Genomic DNA, 18,376 nt, shown 5'->3' on the forward strand with positions numbered 1-18,376 from the left:
AGCTTCTTTTTTTGACAGATTCAGTGTTTTCTTCTCATTGTTCTATCGGCTCTTTGGTCGTTTTCGAACGCAGGATGAGGCTGTTGATCAGAGACTGAAGACTGAAGAAGAGTTTAGATCTTAAATAATTATATAAACTTTACAAATAACAATTCTATTCACTTTTCTTCACAGAAATTAACAGAACGCTGAGATATAGACCTACTGTGTACTGTGTGTTAAAATCAAGAAGGCCTCACTACCCCCTGTGAAGCTTTGGTGACCCCTAGTGAGGGTCCCGACCCACAGGTCTGTCACTTTGGTAGCTTCTACCTGAATCCCTGTGGTTTTAAGTTTCTTTCCCTGTTTGTACTTTCAGATATCGGCTTTATTTTACTGTTTACTGTTGTTTACACGTTCGCTTTCAGTTGTACAGGAGTTGTATTAATTATTATAATACTCATTAATTGTTATACTTATCTATTTTTATCTTTATCTTTATTTATATTCTCTATGTTCACTGTAATGCACAAACTTTCCAAGACAAATTCCTTGTATGTGAAAACCGACTTTAAATAACCGCAGACTTTTATTGTGAAGGATTTACAGGAAGTTAAAATGTGTTTAATTAGCAAGGTTTTCTTCAATAAAAATGCACCAAAGTAAAACAGGTGGATGGATTACCAACTTCACATCATTGTCCAGCTACTTTATCTCATAATATACACCTTTAAAAGCCTTCGGATAACACCAGAAATTACGGATTATCTGCCTAAAACAAAAACATGTCACTCAAAAATTTAGACTTTGGTCAAGTTTGTCACTTTGTATCACATTTAAAAAAAAAAGAAACCTAAATTTCCGTTGTACAAATGGAACTATTTAATGAGGCCGACAGATTTCCAGGTTAAATCTACATTTTCTGATATAGTTTGAATTAGTGGTTGAAAACATTAAGACAGTAAGAGCCCCTACCTCGCTCTGGGAAGCTGCAAGAGGAGCTGGGAACGTTCGCGGAGAGACTCCGAACAGGATGTGTTATTTGTTCAGGAAACCAACTGGAAATACCAGAGACTCCACCTGCTGCAGGTGAGGAACCAACAGACCTGCACAGTGTTTGCTCACTGACTCACAGTCTCCACCCGGGTTCAACCATCCCGCCGGTGGGAATGTCTTATCTCAATTATAAAAGCATCACATTCATAAATAATACTCAGTTAAGTTCAGCTAACCAGGGAGAAATGTGAGTTTGATTCCAACTAAAATAAAAAGCTAACTTTGATCTTTAAAGTGAGTCAGAGGCGCTCAGCCACAATGAAATCTGCAGGATTTACCCTCTTCAGCCCACGTTGAGGAAGCTCTCACATCCATATTACTGTCAAACACTGAAGTGACACTTCACTCTAAATGTTAAAAAACCTTGTGTGTTTTTTGTTTTTAGACTCACAGTATCCGTCTGAAGCTACAGCCAGCAGATAGTTAGCTTAGCTTAAAGACTGGAAACAGGAGGAGCATCTTCAAAACTCACCAGTTAACATGTTTTTAACATTTTATTTCCTTAGTCAGAAAGTGTAAAAACAACTTTTATTTAAATGTTGAATTTCAGTATTAAATAAAAAAGTTTACGGTTATTTTTAGTTTTTAGTGTTTTTTAAATACATATATTAATATAATTAAATGTTAAATTTAAATTTTTAATTTAATCTGGACTTGAATCCAACATTTAGTTAACCCTTAGTAACCTTTAGCTCTTGGTGTCAGCAGTGTTTGACAAGTGGGAGGAAAGAAAGTGTTTTTACAGGTTGACAAGAGCAAACAAAAGAAACACAGTGTCCCTTTTCTCTCTCTGTACTTTTTCCTCTTTGCTGAAGTTTTCTTCAAGGTTTTAAAATGTTAATATTTTGTATTATGTGCCGCTGCAGAGCTTTGCGGCAGTTATGTGGCTGACTCACTCGGCTCTTTCTCTCGTACGTACAAAACTCGCCCACAGAAACCACTGTACAAACACAAACTCACCCACGTTCCCTCCCTGTTACTGACTAGTTTAATTGGAGTCATAATGCATGCAGGAGTCACACACGCTCTCTCTCTCCTACTGGGATCTGACAGGTTATATAATAGGTGAACCTTGACTAGAAAGCAGACAGCGCTCACTTGAAATAAACAAAGACTTTCTACAGTTTTTTCTGGTTGTCAATGAGAGGCTTTTCAGATTTAGTTCAACATTTTAGGAATTGGTGGTATTGTTTTCCTTTCTTACAGGAGGTCGGTCGGTCGATGTAGGAGAGCGGGAGATCAATATTCATGGAAATAAGACTCAAAATAAAGACCTCTGTGCACCTTTCTGTCAGGTGGAATAAACTGGAATGACTCAGAGACCAGAGAGAAGTCCAGTCAGAGGATTGTTGCAACACAGACCTAGTTAGCGTCCCAGTGGCTCCGACCAGGACTCTGACTCTGGGGATGAAGACTCGGCGGGTTCAGGCAGCGACAGGAGAGGAATGAAACGGAGGAAGAGGAGCCAGTTTGTAGCCAGTTAATTAGTCAGTAACTGTTAACGTTATCCATCATCCATTGTATCGATCAGCCAGGATAAGTTTCAGTGAAGTTGGAAGTTATTTATTCCGTGTGCTCAACAACCAGACTTTGATGTTGACATTCAGAATCTTTACAGCTTTTTCTGTTTAACAGGCAGCTGTTACAATATATATATTTATATAATTAAACTAATAAATGTGTGACAATCTTTAGCCCTACCAGATAACAGTAAACAGTGGATGGATGGATAGTTCCTGACCTCAAACTGCTGTGGTCGCAGTCATGGTTTTTCTGTGTTATAACCTTCTGCTACTTCCACTTGTTTTTTTATGTAAACACTATTTATTAGTTTGTTTTTATCAGTACAAACAATGTCTCCAACCCCCGAACCTTCACAAAAACAAACAAAACAAAGTAGCAGTGCCTAAATAAATATACAAATACAAATGAAAGATAAATAAAAAATGCATCTCTAGTACTCTCATTACAATTCTTGTCTCAGAGGTGATGCTATCACCTTTAAAACAGTATAGGGTTTCCTGAAGAGTTTCCAGGTTTCCTCAAACACACATTTTATCTATTTCTCACTCTGTAAGTCTCTAACACCGTGATTATATTCCTTAAATCCATTCTTTGACACTATCTTTGTTTTGTTTTCTTCCAATAAAGAGCAATACATCTGTAACACACATCTGTGTGTATTTGTTTAGTTTCTTCTTCGTTAAATGTAAATATGTAATATGTATTTTACTACGTTCCCAAATACAATGATCCTTTATATATTCGTCACTCACCGAGCCCCTGGCGGACTCCCACTCGTCCTTTCTTCCGGCGGCCATGTTGCTCCAGACAGGGCAGCCCGCCGACACGCGAGAAACACAGCTTCTTGTTGATGAAGAGGAAGAGGACGGCCAACGCCACGATGAAGACGCCCACCGCCGACAGGAAGCCGATGGCCTCTGGGGTGACTGGCAGGAGGAGGGAGAGGGAGAGGGGACACACAATGACACACTGATCAGACCACACAAACAGACAGTCTGAAAACACACACACACACACACACACACACACACACAGTACGCATGTGATACACACAGACAGAACGAGTGATACTTTAGTATTTGAGTTACCCTCAGTGCCTTGCTCAAGAGCACAGTCAGTGGAAAAACAGATACTGTGCAGCTGCTGGAAATAGACAGTTTAACCAGCAGCTCAGTGCCTTGCTCAAGAGCACCTGAAGGGTAGTTTTATTAAGCAGAATCATCATCTTATCACCAATAAGTCGCAGCGCCCTTTAATTGACCCTTCAATTAAGTCCCGCCCCCCCCTTGGTTACTGTTGCTACGCCTGTCAAGCGTCAAACTCTCCACGCACCGAGTACGCTCATTCACCGCCGTCTCTGTGTAACAGTTTCGCCCGATTGTGAGCCATAAATTGAGATTCCAGACGCTCGCTAATCATCATCATTATGAGTCACCGCTGCCAGGTGTAGAGGCTCAGAGGCACGGGGGTAATTTTCTCATCAATAAAAAATGTGGAGCGTTGCATTGTGGGATAGCTGTCAACACACAGGCACAGATTTATGTTTTTAACAGTCGGGGCTTAAATTAAAGGTCCAGTTTGTAAATTTTAAGGAAAGAAAACACATATTCAGGTGATTAAACACTAATGAAAACATACCTACGAATATTATATTACATTTCTGCCAATAAATCCTCTGGACCTTTAACTGAGAGTTATTTGGACACTATTAACACTTGTAGTTTTGTATTTTCTTACATAAGAATACTGCATTTATTAAGTGTTATTAAGGGAGAATGATTGTGGTGCTACTGCTTTATAAGACCCATACTGAGCATCGTCCTTACTTATTATCAATAAGCAGTAATAAGGAGGCCCAGTAGTTGTAATAAGTCATTAATAACTGCATTATAATGACTAATAAAGAGTCAATATGCTACTAATATCCATGCTAATAGGCAAGTAGTTAATGGTGAATATGTGTAATTAAATAACGTGTTTATAAATAACATTTTAGCAGAAATATTACGAAGATCTCACAGATTTCGCAAATTCCTGAGAAAAGATAAATAAAATGAATAAAACAAAGGACAGGAAGAAGGAAAAATAAAAAAACTATCTATACTATTTGTACTATTTTTTGTTGCTGATACTTCTTGATTCTGGCTTCCTCATTAAAAAAGGAAACTCCACTGGCTGCTGACCAGAGGCAGAAACACATCTGGACAAGAAAGAGAAATAAACGTGTGAGAGAAGTTGGAGTGAAAGAAACCAGTGACGACCACAACGAGAGAGTAAAAAGAGGAGGAAGAGAGGGTTAAGGTGCTACCAGGCGTACTACTCTGCTCTCAATGAGACTCAATACAGATGAATAGAAACGCATAACAGGGGGTCGCCGTCTCCCGTTTCCACGGTAACGTTTCAGCGAGCTGAACCGAATCAATGGGAGCAAACGGAGACGAGTACACATCCCGCTGAGGGCCGACGCCGAGAGAAAAAGGGCTCAACAGCGTAGGTGTGTGTACGAGGATGTAATACTATTGTGTTTTATTCATTCCATGCACCGGCGTTGCTTCTCTGACTCTGATGTTGTTTTTAGGAGCGGATTCTCCCACGCCGTACAGATGTACCTTATTGATCTACACCGGGAAAAAAACACCAACATCCACTCACACAGCAACAAGCGACAGTGCGTCTGTGTGCGGTGGCGGTGAAATAATGAGCAACTACAGCAGCTGGTTCCTGCAGAGATGATGTCTCTGCTCAGACTGCGTGCTACAGCAGCTGTAATATTGTAATCCTCACTTTGTACACGCACCAGTATTTGTATCAGCGTCGTAGATCACAGAGGACGTTCAGTCTAAGAGCTGCAGATGAGACTAAAAAATCCTGATGGACTGTAGGTCATTTTATATGGAGATAACAATATATATCACGATATAGCACATTTACATAGTTTACATAATAGTAATCTTATGATATTTTGAGTTATATACTTGACAAATAAAAGGTTTTATTTTAAACTTTTGTGCACATTTTCAATGAAGCACGTAGCAAAATGTTAAATATTGGTGTTAAAATATAGAAATAGAAAAGACTTTTCAGCTGTAGTTGCATTAATGTATAGTACAGTTTCTGGTTCGGATCAGACTTTTTTAATACCTAAACCACATCCATGTAACAGAAGTAGCTCCTCTTTTAGGTACCAGCTCTAGAGCCGGTGTTTGGTCCTACATGGGTTCAACATGGCGGACTTCTCATTCTAAGGTAACAAAGGTGATTATACAATAATGAAAACACATGTATGAATATTAAACTCCATTTCTGCCAATAGATCCTCCTCAATGTTACGAACTGGAGCTTTAAGAAGGTGCAGCAACATGTCTTCTTCTTGAGGAGGCAACTTCTACCACTACACAACAGAAAACATCCTCACACACTGTCTGACAGTATGGTTAAATTACTGTTCAACCTGTCTGCACATCCATCCTCAAAGAACTCAACTAACAACCTTACATTATAATGAGAAACATTTTCTTGGATATTAAAACACAAAGAAGACAGTTCGACCCACTTTCCTCATGTTCAGCTGCTGTTCACTCCCACAGAGAGAGATGTCTGGAAGTGCTAACACATGACAGACGCAGCATGGGAACACTTCTGCACTGATTATAACCCTGTCCATGTTTCACTTTATAAAAACATCACCACCGCCTCCTCTTTCCTCACCTACACACTAATGACAGCAGTGACAACGAAGAGGCTCCTGTCTCGCAGTGGCTCTGGAAGAGTTGGTTATCTCTGTTTTACCCACACTGGCAGGATGACTTGATGCACTGGTTGGTTATTGGGTCGCTTGAGTCCGTCCAGCTCAACGCACCAAACTCAGATCGAACTGTCAAACAGTGCTGATCAGATACGGATCCAGATTCTGTTACTGCGTTGACTATTTCTGGTTTATTTTGCTGTTTATCTGGAATACCAGATCCTGTGTGAGCAGGCGAGCCGCCATTGTTTCCTGATACAGACGAGTGGAAACGTGAAATAAATGCAACAAAGAAATAAATAATTCGACACCTACACTGTATCCGATTTGAAAAAGTCTGTAAATGTGACTTAAATTAAATCAAACAAATAAAAATCCCCTGCTGAGAAACAGTGCGACGGTAAGTGTTTGGACGGTGTGTTCGGGTGCGGCTGTAAAGTGGAGTTCTCCCTCTCAGCTGCTCTGACAGTCAGACACTGAGCTCAGTGTTGGAGACTCAGAGCCTCCTACTGTCTGCATCCAGATGGACAGGAAGAAACCCTGGGTCAAAGTCTGGCCTCACACCTGCTGCACACACAAACACACACACACACACACACACACACACTCAGGACTCAAACAGAGACTTCGCTCTCTCTACAACACCACATTATACATCCTCCTACTACTCTTCTAGTAAAGGCCCTTCCACAAGCTCACACAACACAAGGTGACGTCTTTAAATAGCTTGTTTTCATCCAACCAAGAATCCCCCGAAAAAAACAAACCCAAATAGACTAAAGAATACTTTTGATTTTGCGTCATTGAACGCCTCGCGAACATCCAGACCGGTGCAGATTGCACACGACAGAGGTAATGAGACGAAAACCGACGAGAGAGGACTTTGTTTGAAGTTTCAGTTCAGAGAAACCAGCTGAGTACTTGTCTCTTTTATACTTTGAATACTTCATAACCACTTGTACGAACATATTCCTTCTTAAGTGGTTTTCTCTTATTTTGAATTTTCTCTGAGGTACGAAGACAATTCACGAGGTTCGAACCGCTCGTAGGAGTCGTGTGTAATTAGCCTGCTGTTATCCAAACACGTTTTTCACTAAAGGATTGTATATTGCATTCCTATAAACCAATTTTGAGTTCCCTGACTGGTCCCAGACCATCAGACTGCTCTGCACTGTGTGTTCTGACCCCTTTCTATCAGAACCAGCATTAACTGTTTCAGCAGTTTGAGCTACAGTAGCTTGTCTGTTGGATCGGACCACACGGGCCAGCCTTCACTCCCCAAGTGCGTGGTTGAGCCTCGGCCGCCAGTGACCCTGTCTCTGGTTCTGTTCCTTCCTTGGGCCACTTTCAATAGGTACTGACCTCTGCAGACCGGGAACACTCCACAAGAGCTGCAGGTTTGGAGATGTTCTGACCCAGTCGTCCATCACAATATGGTTCTTGTCGAAGTCGCTCAGATCCTCACGCTGCCCATTTTTTCTGCTTCTAACACATCAACTCTGAGGACAAAATGTTCACTTGCTGCCTGATAATCAGTGTTATTCACTTCACCTGTCAGTGCTCACAATGTTCTGGCTGATCGGTATAAACTTCATAATTACGTCGACATCATCCTGTTTGAGTGTAGAGCTATCGTCATTCGTTTAAATTGGCCATTGATGGGTTCAAGGTTCTCTTCACATTAAAGTGTACGCAGGTCGTTGTCCTCCGTTTCAATGCCTGACAATTCAACACCACAGATAACAAGACATTTGTCTTCCATAAAAAAAGAAATATACATGGATTTTCCTGTTATTTTATAAAATATATGTATTTCAAGGTAAGCAATGTCACTTTTATAGAACTGGCTTATTTTAATTTAGAATGGAAAATGAATGTCTACATTAAACAAACGTTAAGAACTGTATGAGACTTTGAATGCATGGTTTTGTAGCCCATGTATCTGGATACGTATCACACAGCTCACTTATAGATAACAATATTTACACCCGAGTACATCAGATTTGATCAATCTAAAATAATCTCTGAGAACAGTGAAGTGCATCACGGCCCAGCAGGGAGTCCGTCGGAGATAAAAATAGGACAAACGGAGAGTATCGATGAAACGGTTTGTTGGACGTGTTGAAGACGAAATAAAATGAATTAATGCACAAACAAGGATTAAAGGGAGGCGATGTGACCCAGGAGTCAATGAGAGGCATCGGGTCGGGCTAATGAGACGGAGAGATCGAACCGTGAACATTTCACAAATCGGTAATCTGCGATAGACCCGGCTGAGAGCGTTGTGTTGTGTGTGTGTGTGTGTGTGTGTGTGTGTGTGTGAATACTAAATCCTTATCCCCTGATTACTATGCAGCTGCTGACTTTTCCACCCCGGCTTTGAAGTGAGTAGCTCCAGAGGAGAAAAAGAGGAGCACTTTGATGTGAGCGTTAGATTAGGATGGAAAAAAAAAAGAAGACACAGAAGCAGAAGCAGTGGCGGCAACGGCGGCGAAGGCGAAGGCCACGTTGTTACCCGCTCATTAACGAGAGACACGTGAGATCATGAAGAGGACGAACACGGAGCTTTGTAGTTTCTTTCTTTCTTCTTTTTTTAAGCGATGAATAAAAGGAGCGCCTGCTGTCTCTCTCAGTTCGTTGTAAAGTCACTCATTAATGTGGGTAATTAGTTTGAGGACTGTAGGCCAGCGTGTGTGTGTGTGTGTGTGTGTGTGTGTGTGCCCTCCTTCGCCTACAGATTATCACTATAACACACAGCTGAATGCTCCGTCCTCAGTCTCAGTTTAATGAACTCAAAGGAGGATTATTCCTCTGTAGTAATGAGTCTGGATGTGACTGAGACCACGTTCGTGCTAATTTTGAGAACTTGTTTTTTGGCCTTCCATCCTCTCCGAACCAGGCGTGTTTCACTCCCACAGATAAACCAGAAAGTGCTCGTCTTGTGTGCTGTGGGTGTGAAAGACAAAGGTTTTCCAAAACAATGACGTACGCCTGCTCAGATCAGATAGTTTTGTATTTTTTAATTGGGGTTTTTGCTCCTTTCAGTTTAATTTGTATTGTTTAGTTTTAGTTCAGTTTTTATTAGTTTCATCAGGAGTTAATTAGGAAAGTAGTTTAATAACAAGCAACCATTCACAGCATATTGCTGAGTACAATAAGATGATAATCAGTAATCAATACACACATTATTAAACTATTAATCAAACTAATGACTAACAGCAGTCAACATCAGACAACCTGATCAGCCTTTAACAGTTAGCTAGTGTTTCTGTAGTGGAGACTAAACGTTAACAGTGATCCATATCAGCAGTTTGAATCCAACTAAAAGCTCCCTGCACCAAACTCCCTTTAAGAAATATCACATTTTAACAATTCCTAACGTGTTCGTAACAACACGTAACTCTAGAAACACGAGCTAAAGGTCGTCATATGTCCATAGTCTGACTGTCAATACAGGATCAATATCACCCATAAAGATACAGTGTATTCTGATCAATATCATCCATAAAGATACAGTGTATTCTGATCAATATCACCCATAAAGATACAGTTTATTCTGATCAATATCAGAATTATTTTAGCTGTTATTAAAGTAACTGCTCTCATTGGTTGAAGCTCTTTACATGGATCCCCGACTCCACCTGATATTTAGCCAGCTAGTTATATTTATATAGATATAGTTCGAGGCATCGGCAGACGGCTCTAAATACTACAATACCCAGGAGCCTCTGCCACCTTTGCCGGTGAGAAGAAGCCGAGGGAATTTTAAAAACACTTTGTCGCTGAAACAAAAATGACAGAGAATCTTTAATCTTTCATCTCCGCTCACCGCTAGCAGCTTGCGTCCTGTGATCACCTGTTTCTTGCTGAAATGCACCTTGGGACTTGTAGTTATTCCCTCACCTTGTGGGTTTACTTTTGACTTTTTATCAAAGATTTAGATATTGTTTGAACGACTCTACAGTCTGCGAAAATGTTTAAGAACAGACAATTGACCAAACGACTGATCGTATCAGCCCTGAAAAGTCCGATCAGAGCCGCATCCCGACCGATTTCTGCTTCCTAAACCGCAGAGCTGACGTGTGACGTTCACTGACCCCCCTGCACTTAACACACAAACAGCCGAGCTGTTGTTGTTGTCGGGACGGGAGGTCGACTCAACCCAGAAACATCAGCACATCATGTTTCCAGTCTGACTCAAACCCACTGACTGCAAGGCTCACACACACACACACACACCACACACACACACACACACACACACACACACACACACACACACACACACACCTGAAAATCATAGTTTCCCTGGAAACAGCCCAGTGGCTCTATTAAGGTATAATGAGTGTGCCTTTTCCCACCCACATGTAAGAAGGTCTCATGTTACCATGGCGCTGTCTGTCTGTTCGTCCTGATTGGCCGGGAGGATGAGAGCATCTCAGGGTTGAGATGATGAATAAGAAGGAATAAAATAAAAACAACAACGCAGAGGAGGTTTCACTCGGAGAGAAGCTCAAAGTATAAATCAAAACTCACATTTACAGTTTACTGAATATACAGCTCAAATCTGATCTGTTTCCTACAATATCTGCTCGCAGGGTTCGACTTTAACAACCTATCTTCTATGTAGGTTCCCGAGTTTCATCCCCATACTGCTCAGGTTTCAATATCATAGTTACTGGAAGGTTGTGTAACGCGATAAATGATCTGTGATGTCTAGCTCCACAGAGACCTTCGCTTTTCAGTTATTTTAACTGACTCCTGATCAACCTATCATGACGCCACCCATCGGTTTGTAGAGTAGCATTTTGAAGGCTCCAGTTTGGCGTTATGGCCGTCGTCGTGGCAGTTTGTCGGCGGAGGTGAGATGCTCTCATTGGCTGCACAGTTTCAACTCATTCTCACAAACTCATATAATATGTTTGTGAAAACGATTTAAGGCTTCTTTTTTACTGTAAATGGAAACATCAGTTACTAAATGAACATCATGCTGTATGGAAGAAGACTGAAACTAGAGACTGGGGCTATAAACTCATCAGGAAACTGTTTACTGAGCTCATACATCTACTGAGAAGTCGACTCATTTCTCCATAAGTCTGCAGAGGCAGCAGTAACTATTATGCTGCAAGCCGAGCTCATCTGCACACTTAATGACTGACTGAAATAACAAAACTACCCAGAGCTGGAAGTCAGTCAGAGTCGGGGGTGCTGAGATAAAGTCTGTCTATATAATGACGTCATATTGAATGCTAAATGGTTTTCTCATAATTATATTATATCCTGCCAGAAATACCAGTGTATGAATGTAAATCCCAGTAAAAAAAAAGGATTTTATAAGACTCTTTATTACATATTATTGCTGTTCAACACATATCTTTACATTATCTTTACTTATTATTGCTGTCATCTTTGATCATAAAAGTTATTAATGAGTGGGGAATAATTTGATGAATCTAGGCTAACCAGTTTTCTACCCTCAGACATCAATATCATATTCACCTAAAATATCATAATATCACTGACTTTATTATTTAATGTATAATTTATGTTCCCGTAACAAAAGGAGTTTTAGATTTTATTAGAGTTTATATTTTCATACGTTTATGTAATCCCACCATAAAATCATGTTTTTTTTCCCACTCTGGCTCTGGTGTAAAGCTGCAACTGTTCAGACTTTAACACAAATTCTGATCTGAGAACTGGAAGCAGCCACAAACACAAAGCAGCACAGTACTGATGTTGAGGCGCCATCTGCTGGTTACAGACTGCATTTAGGAGCAGAAGTCACTGCTGCCAAAACACCCCACTGATGGAGGTAAACTGAAGAGGTTTGAACCCATAAATCCCAAATAAACCTGCAGGAAATACTGGATTTATCTTGGAAATGTCAACGTCCTGTAGGTCCTTAAATAGATCACAGGGATACTTGGCAGGTCACTCAGCTACAGAAGCTTTTGGCCAACATTTATTATGTAAATAAAAGAGTAAAAGTGTATTTCTGTATTTGATAAACAAACATATAAGTCTTCCTGTACTCTTGCAGAAAATATCCTGATTTCAATGAGCCTGCCTGTATTTAATAAAGATTAATTACATCATACTGTGCTGTAAAGCTTCCAAACTTTATGCAATGCCATGAGAACAGAGGCTTTTATAGGCAGATGTAACACTATCTCAGGTAGAACCCAAATTAATACTGCAGGAAGTAAGATAGTTAGCAGTACATGCCAGCGTTTGCAGTTTACATTAGAGCAGATACGTTTTAGTGCATTTATTACACTTTTGTTTTTTTATTACTCGTTTTGGAAAGAATACAAAGAATCTCTCTTACGTTATGTGGAGAAAACTTATGGTTGCTAAGCTATGACTGGACCAATGTTTAGGGATGGAAATCGAGAGCCGGTTTGCCTCTGAGCTCATCAGTTCCTTGCAGCCGTAGCAGATGATAATGAAAGGGTTAAACGGTGGAGCTTTTTCACACCTGAGTCAAATGCAAGCCTTTGTTCTCCACCGTTTTCAGACTCAGAGATAATAAACTGAAAATGGGATCGGTAAGGCAATCGATAATCATAAGAAATGATCCCTACCAATGTCACCAACTGATAATGCACTAAAAGAGAGGGCGGCAACCAGAGCCGACCACACTGAGCTTCACAACGGCTCTTCAGAAACCTGTGGGGGACGTCCAGGAGATTATCTCTACTCTATTATACAGTCCACGTTGAGATGAGACATTTGGCTCAATCACTGTGCGACATTCTCTTGTTTTTAAGAATAAGAGTAAAACAAAAAGCTCACGTTTGTCACCGATTATCGACCAAGTAGTCTCAGTAGTTCCTCCTTCGCTGGACATGTCTTCACCTTCTTTGTCTCTACTCCTTTATGCTCTTTTCTTTCACTTCTTTCCTCTCCTGATACAAACTCATGCAGACAACTACCCTGATAGCTCTCCTAAACTCTCCCCTCCATCCCCTCTGTGCTCTTTCAAAATGAAATCTGATCCTCGGGTCTAAGCAGTTCTGTATCCTGTGTGAGCCGTCAATCAGCAAAGCTTTCCCCGACTCCGACTGGGCGAGGCGGACGTCCCTTCCTGAATACCGCCAAGACACAACAACACCGAGGAAGGTGGAGAAAGCTGCAGTGCACGACGATTAAAGGCCGAACTGCTACAATGACAAAGGAAGTGTAAGCGTCTAACTGGGATAAATTTGCACTTCACTAAACGTCCTACTTCCTCGACTGTTCGGGAGAGTTCATTATCATAAAACTGCTCTTCAAACGTTTCATTAATCGAGTTAACTGAGAGATCCAGAGAAAATCAACTGTAACTCACTTAATTCTGAACCGATTTTACTTTTTTGATACTCGTCCCACTCCTACACACCTGCCCCATGAAGTAGATGTCTATTTTAAGAAATTTGGTTTGTTATAAACATGAGAAATTGAACCTTGAACCTTGATATTGAATTAATTACTTGTAAGGATTTAATTCAGTCACTGGATCTAATCAGCTGTTAGCCAAAAGACAGTCAAGAGTCACCTCGGTCGGCGTGTGGAGGTACAAACAGACGAAATATTCAAACTCTCCCGGCAGTGGCTGACAGCTTTCGGGATATTTTTTAGCTTTATCTGTTAGTAAAAGTGCTGCATGTGGAGCATTTAGCAGATAATGAGATATTTCTGGAGACCAAAAACAGAGCTGACAGAGAGAGAATGATCACGTTGCTGTGTGACTGCTGTTTGCTAACACATTAAGATGATATTATGTTATGGTTTAATGTTTGCTTGTGTAGCTCTAATGCCCCCTAGTGGACGGTTTTAACTGTAAAATGATCTTAATAATAAATTTGACTCGGCCAAACTCGAGTTTCCCGTCAGACTGGATGAAAGGCCGCTCCATCAAAAGGCCCCCAGCGCTCAAATAAACAGGAACAAACATGGATTTTGAGGCAGTTGCAATTTCCTGCTGCAGCTAATCACACACACACACACACACACACACACACACACACACACAGAGCGGCATTAAATATTACTCATGAGTCCCGACTGAGAGCGCTCTCTGCTCTCAGGCTGTTGGCCCGCAGTGGGGAGGAGAGAGCCCTGAATTAGACATCGAACCAGTCTGTAAGTAGGCCACAATAACCAGAAACAGCATCACACACACGGACGACTGCTCGCTACTGTTTAATGGAGCACGCCGAGGAGTTCTTTGATGTTGTTCTGCATCTTCCTCTCAACAACAACTGGTGTTTACTTTCTATTTTCATCAGTTTCCAGCATTTAAACCAGCAAAAGGTTTTTGGGGAAAATCTGTTGATATTTAAATGGAATCGGTGCGATCGGTGGATTCTCTCGCCGGGGCGAATCTTTAGCGTAAATTCAACTTTGACACCTGAATTTGCTACGCAGATCGAAGACCAAACAGTCTCGCTTACGTTTGAGGGAAGAGTCCAAAACAGGAGCAGCTCCCGAAGCTTATAGACCTTTTTCACAGCAGCTATACTGACATGAAATAGTAGGTTAAACCATTGACAGTTTATATAATGGACAGAGCTTCGGTTCTGTGAAGTGTCTTAAAACCTGTATTCTGTGTAACGGCCAGCAGGGGGCAGCAACATTGGTTGCAATAACACATCGATCCCATTCAGTCTTATGGAGAAATCAGTCGACTTCTCAGTTGATTTATGAGCTCAGTAAACAGTTTCCTGATGAGTTTATGGTCTCAATAGTTTCAGTCTTCTATACTGAAGACTTGGCTCACTAGAAAGGCTCTGCTCCTTAATTAGTATTATTGATAAGACCTGTATTTAACCTACTATTTTATGTCAAAATAGCTGCTGTGAAAAAGGTCTATTAACATTTAACTTTTAACTTAAACCAATGAAATCTTAACTAAAACTAAACATTTTTAAACAATAAGAATCAAACCGAAACAAGCAAATGGCATCAAATTCATCCATCAAATACTTTGATCTCAGTCGTCAACATCAGGACAAATTTTAATCTAGAAAATAAATAAATGTGGAACGTTACGAACATTTCATTTAACATTTAGTCGTGTTGTTATTACGCACATGAAAATATAAATCTATAACTGGTCTGGAAACATTTAAGGGCTTAAAATAGGCGGTAAAGCGTGACACTGACACGGTATCCTGCACACACTTTGGTGCCATAGTGCAGTAATGTTAGCAATAATTTATATACAAAATCCAGTTAGACTTTCAAAATAAAGCTTGCAGAGAAACATTTCAGGTGATGGTTGCAGTTTGGTTACGTTAAGCACCAAAATCTACTTGGTTAGGTTGAGGAAAAGATGTCTTTGTCGCTGTTTACATCCTTCCTCTAGTGGATCGGTGGATGTTTCACTGGCTGGATTATATAGGCCAGTTAATGTTTTAGGTATCGTGATTCAAGAGAAAATACACAACCTTTGTATAGTTAATTATAATAATATGTTAAAAACATTAACACTATTTAATTTGTTGACTGTACCACAATTTATTTAACTTTTTATGTCCCTCCCATCACAGACCTTCCTCCAGTCTTATGAACGAAAGATTTTTGAGTTTTCTATAATAATTATTTACATTTAGAGGCTTAATGCTTCTATTTAAAAAAATCTAATAAAAGCCTCTTTTGTTCAGAAATGATACTTGAATATAGAGGTATTCATGTAAGTCACTGTAGTGCCCCAATCTGTTGGTTAAGGAACGACTATTAATAATAATAAACGCAGTATAAGACACCATACACTCACCATGGACTTAGCACAGGCTCTCAGTAGGCCTGCATTATAAAACAGCACACTAGGAAAATAAAATAAATGATATAATGTCTCTATAATTATGGGGATCCTATAATTTGATACAAAAATAGGTGTCCATTAAGTGGCCATGATGAGGCAACTATGAACTCTCCAGTGAGTAGCACAATGCACCGGGATACTGAAGGAATATCACACATATTTCCCTGTTTGGGGACTAATATAGGGCTTATAATATCAATTAGGATGCAAGAAAACGCAGAAAGACAGCAGTATTGGCTATAAAGAGAATAAACTGGCCTACACATCCTGTCGCTGTCTGGGGGGGGGGGAGCCTGAAAGCAGCATCCATCCTGAGCACCGACACAGGAGGAAAAAGCAGCGTTAAAGGCGGCCACACGGTGAGGAGACGGTCGTACTTACTGTCCGAGGCCATGGCTGCGGATGTTTCCCTCAGACTGACGGCGGAACCGAGCGTTTGTTCGGTGGAGAAGAGGCAGCAGCGTCCCCGCCGCTCCTCATCCTCCAGACCCGCAAATCTGCAGCCACACAGCGCTGAACGGTGACCCCTTCACGTACTGTAGGAAACGTCCACACTCCACTGGTTTACACTCATGTCGTTATGTACATTTTGGGGGAATTTAAACCTTAATAATTATGATGATAACGATTGTTTTAAGTCATTTGTGCCATAAAATAAAATTTAAAAAAATATTTTGCTCATATTGATCCGATTTAGGAGGGAATAGGTAAATATTAATCCTCACCCACATTTACCCATGGTCTTTGAACGTATCCTGCATCATCAGTACCCAAAGCTAACGGCTAATTTGAGATTGAATTAAAATGTAAGTTAATTAAAACTAAAATTGGACTGTGTGTGGTGTTTTTTTTTTTTTTTTACTGTGAATGCTGCAAAATGTTGTTTGCCTCTATTTAAAGAGAACAATTTTATTTTATTGTTTTAATTTGTAACATCCTGATCAATATAGTGTATGCCTGGTTCATTAGTTTTACACATCAGCAGTTAATAAGTGTGATTATTGATTGACAATTATTTAAAATCCTGTTTATTTTTGAATTTCTGCTTTCCCGCGCTTTTTAACGGTCAGATACGGGAGGCCTGCGGGCTCATGCCACTGTTTGTGTTGTTTTCACTGTATGTTTCTATGTTAATGCTGTGGATGTTGTTTGTAGGGGATTTATTTTGTACTGTTTTTCTACAGAAATGGCGGATAATAATATCAACTGCCCACCATCAGCAGCTAGAAACATGGTTCTGTATTGTTAGCATTGGTGCTGACTGGGGTTAAACATACTAACGGTCAGCATTAATGTGGCCGATTTAAAGTAACTTTAATTATTAATCTATGTTCACCCCGTTAATTAGACCAATATCCTGCAGACTGACCAAATTCAGCGAAAATTAAACTTATCCTATAACGTTATCGATTGTTTACATTTATTTACTATTTATTTGAAGCACTGCTGTTTAATTCAACTGAAGGAAATACTCTCTGGTTCGATTATTATATTTTTAAGTTCGTTGAAGAGACTGCTGGGTGAGCTACATAGACTTTCAATGAGAGAGAGAGAGAGAGAGAATTGAAATTGAAACTCGAAGATATTGAGAATGCCATTAACCAAAATAAATTCTGGGATATGTGGAACAAGTTCAACACAAAGCAACAGCAGACATTACCCATCCAAAACGGTGACATCTGGAGATCTGTACAAAGACATACCAATCAATCAAATCAATTCAGATCAGTGTATTATGAAAGAAAAACTTAGAAGAAACAATTAAACCAAAACCCCGTTGATTTCGAAATTACTTGGGAAGAAATAACCACACAGATAAAATGTCTGAGGCCAAGGAAAGCTTGTGGTCCAGACAGCATTAGAAACTAAATGCAGGGTGCCGTGTTACATTTGTTCAATGTTATATTACAGGCAGGATGTTTTCCCAACATCTGGTGCAAAGGGCTCATTTCCCCCATTCATAAGAGTGGGGACAAATCAGACCCTAATAACTACCGTGGCATCTGTGTCAGCAGCTGTCAAGGTAAACTATTCTGTAGTATTCTTAATACAAGAATAATACATTTCCTTGAGGATCAGTCAATCTTAAGTAAAAGTCAGATTGGCTTCCTCCCAAAACACCGCACCACCGACAGTGTATACACCCTTCACACTTTAATCAACAAACATGTACAACAAACTGAGAATGGAAAAATATTCACCTGCTTTATTGATTTCAAGAAAGCTTTCAACTGTATTTGGCATTAAGGGCTCTATTACAG

The 18,376-nt window shown here is 40.2% G+C and overlaps 1 protein-coding gene across 3 annotated transcripts in view; it reads right to left on the bottom strand.

Moving 5' to 3' along the window:
- syt16 (synaptotagmin XVI) overlaps positions 1-16,635 on the bottom strand; it is a 31,625-nt gene extending 14,990 nt beyond the window's left edge. For 2 of the 3 annotated variants that reach the window (XR_007882704.1, XM_051393663.1), the window contains exons 1-2: positions 16,497-16,635; positions 3,312-3,554 (exon numbers count right to left, since the gene is read on the bottom strand). Coding sequence is in view for 2 of the 3 variants with exons in the window: in XM_051393663.1 (XP_051249623.1) it covers positions 3,312-3,554; positions 16,497-16,509 (256 nt within the window). In the remaining variant the exon portion in view is untranslated. The remainder of the gene's footprint in view (positions 1-3,311; positions 3,555-16,496) is intronic. The other variant, XM_051393675.1, reaches the window with a different exon arrangement.
- Positions 16,636-18,376: the final 1,741 nt, after the last annotated feature.

The sequence above is a fragment of the Dicentrarchus labrax genome, unplaced genomic scaffold (genome assembly GCF_905237075.1).
Source record: "Dicentrarchus labrax unplaced genomic scaffold, dlabrax2021, whole genome shotgun sequence".
NCBI classification, from domain to species: Eukaryota; Metazoa; Chordata; class Actinopteri; family Moronidae; genus Dicentrarchus; species Dicentrarchus labrax.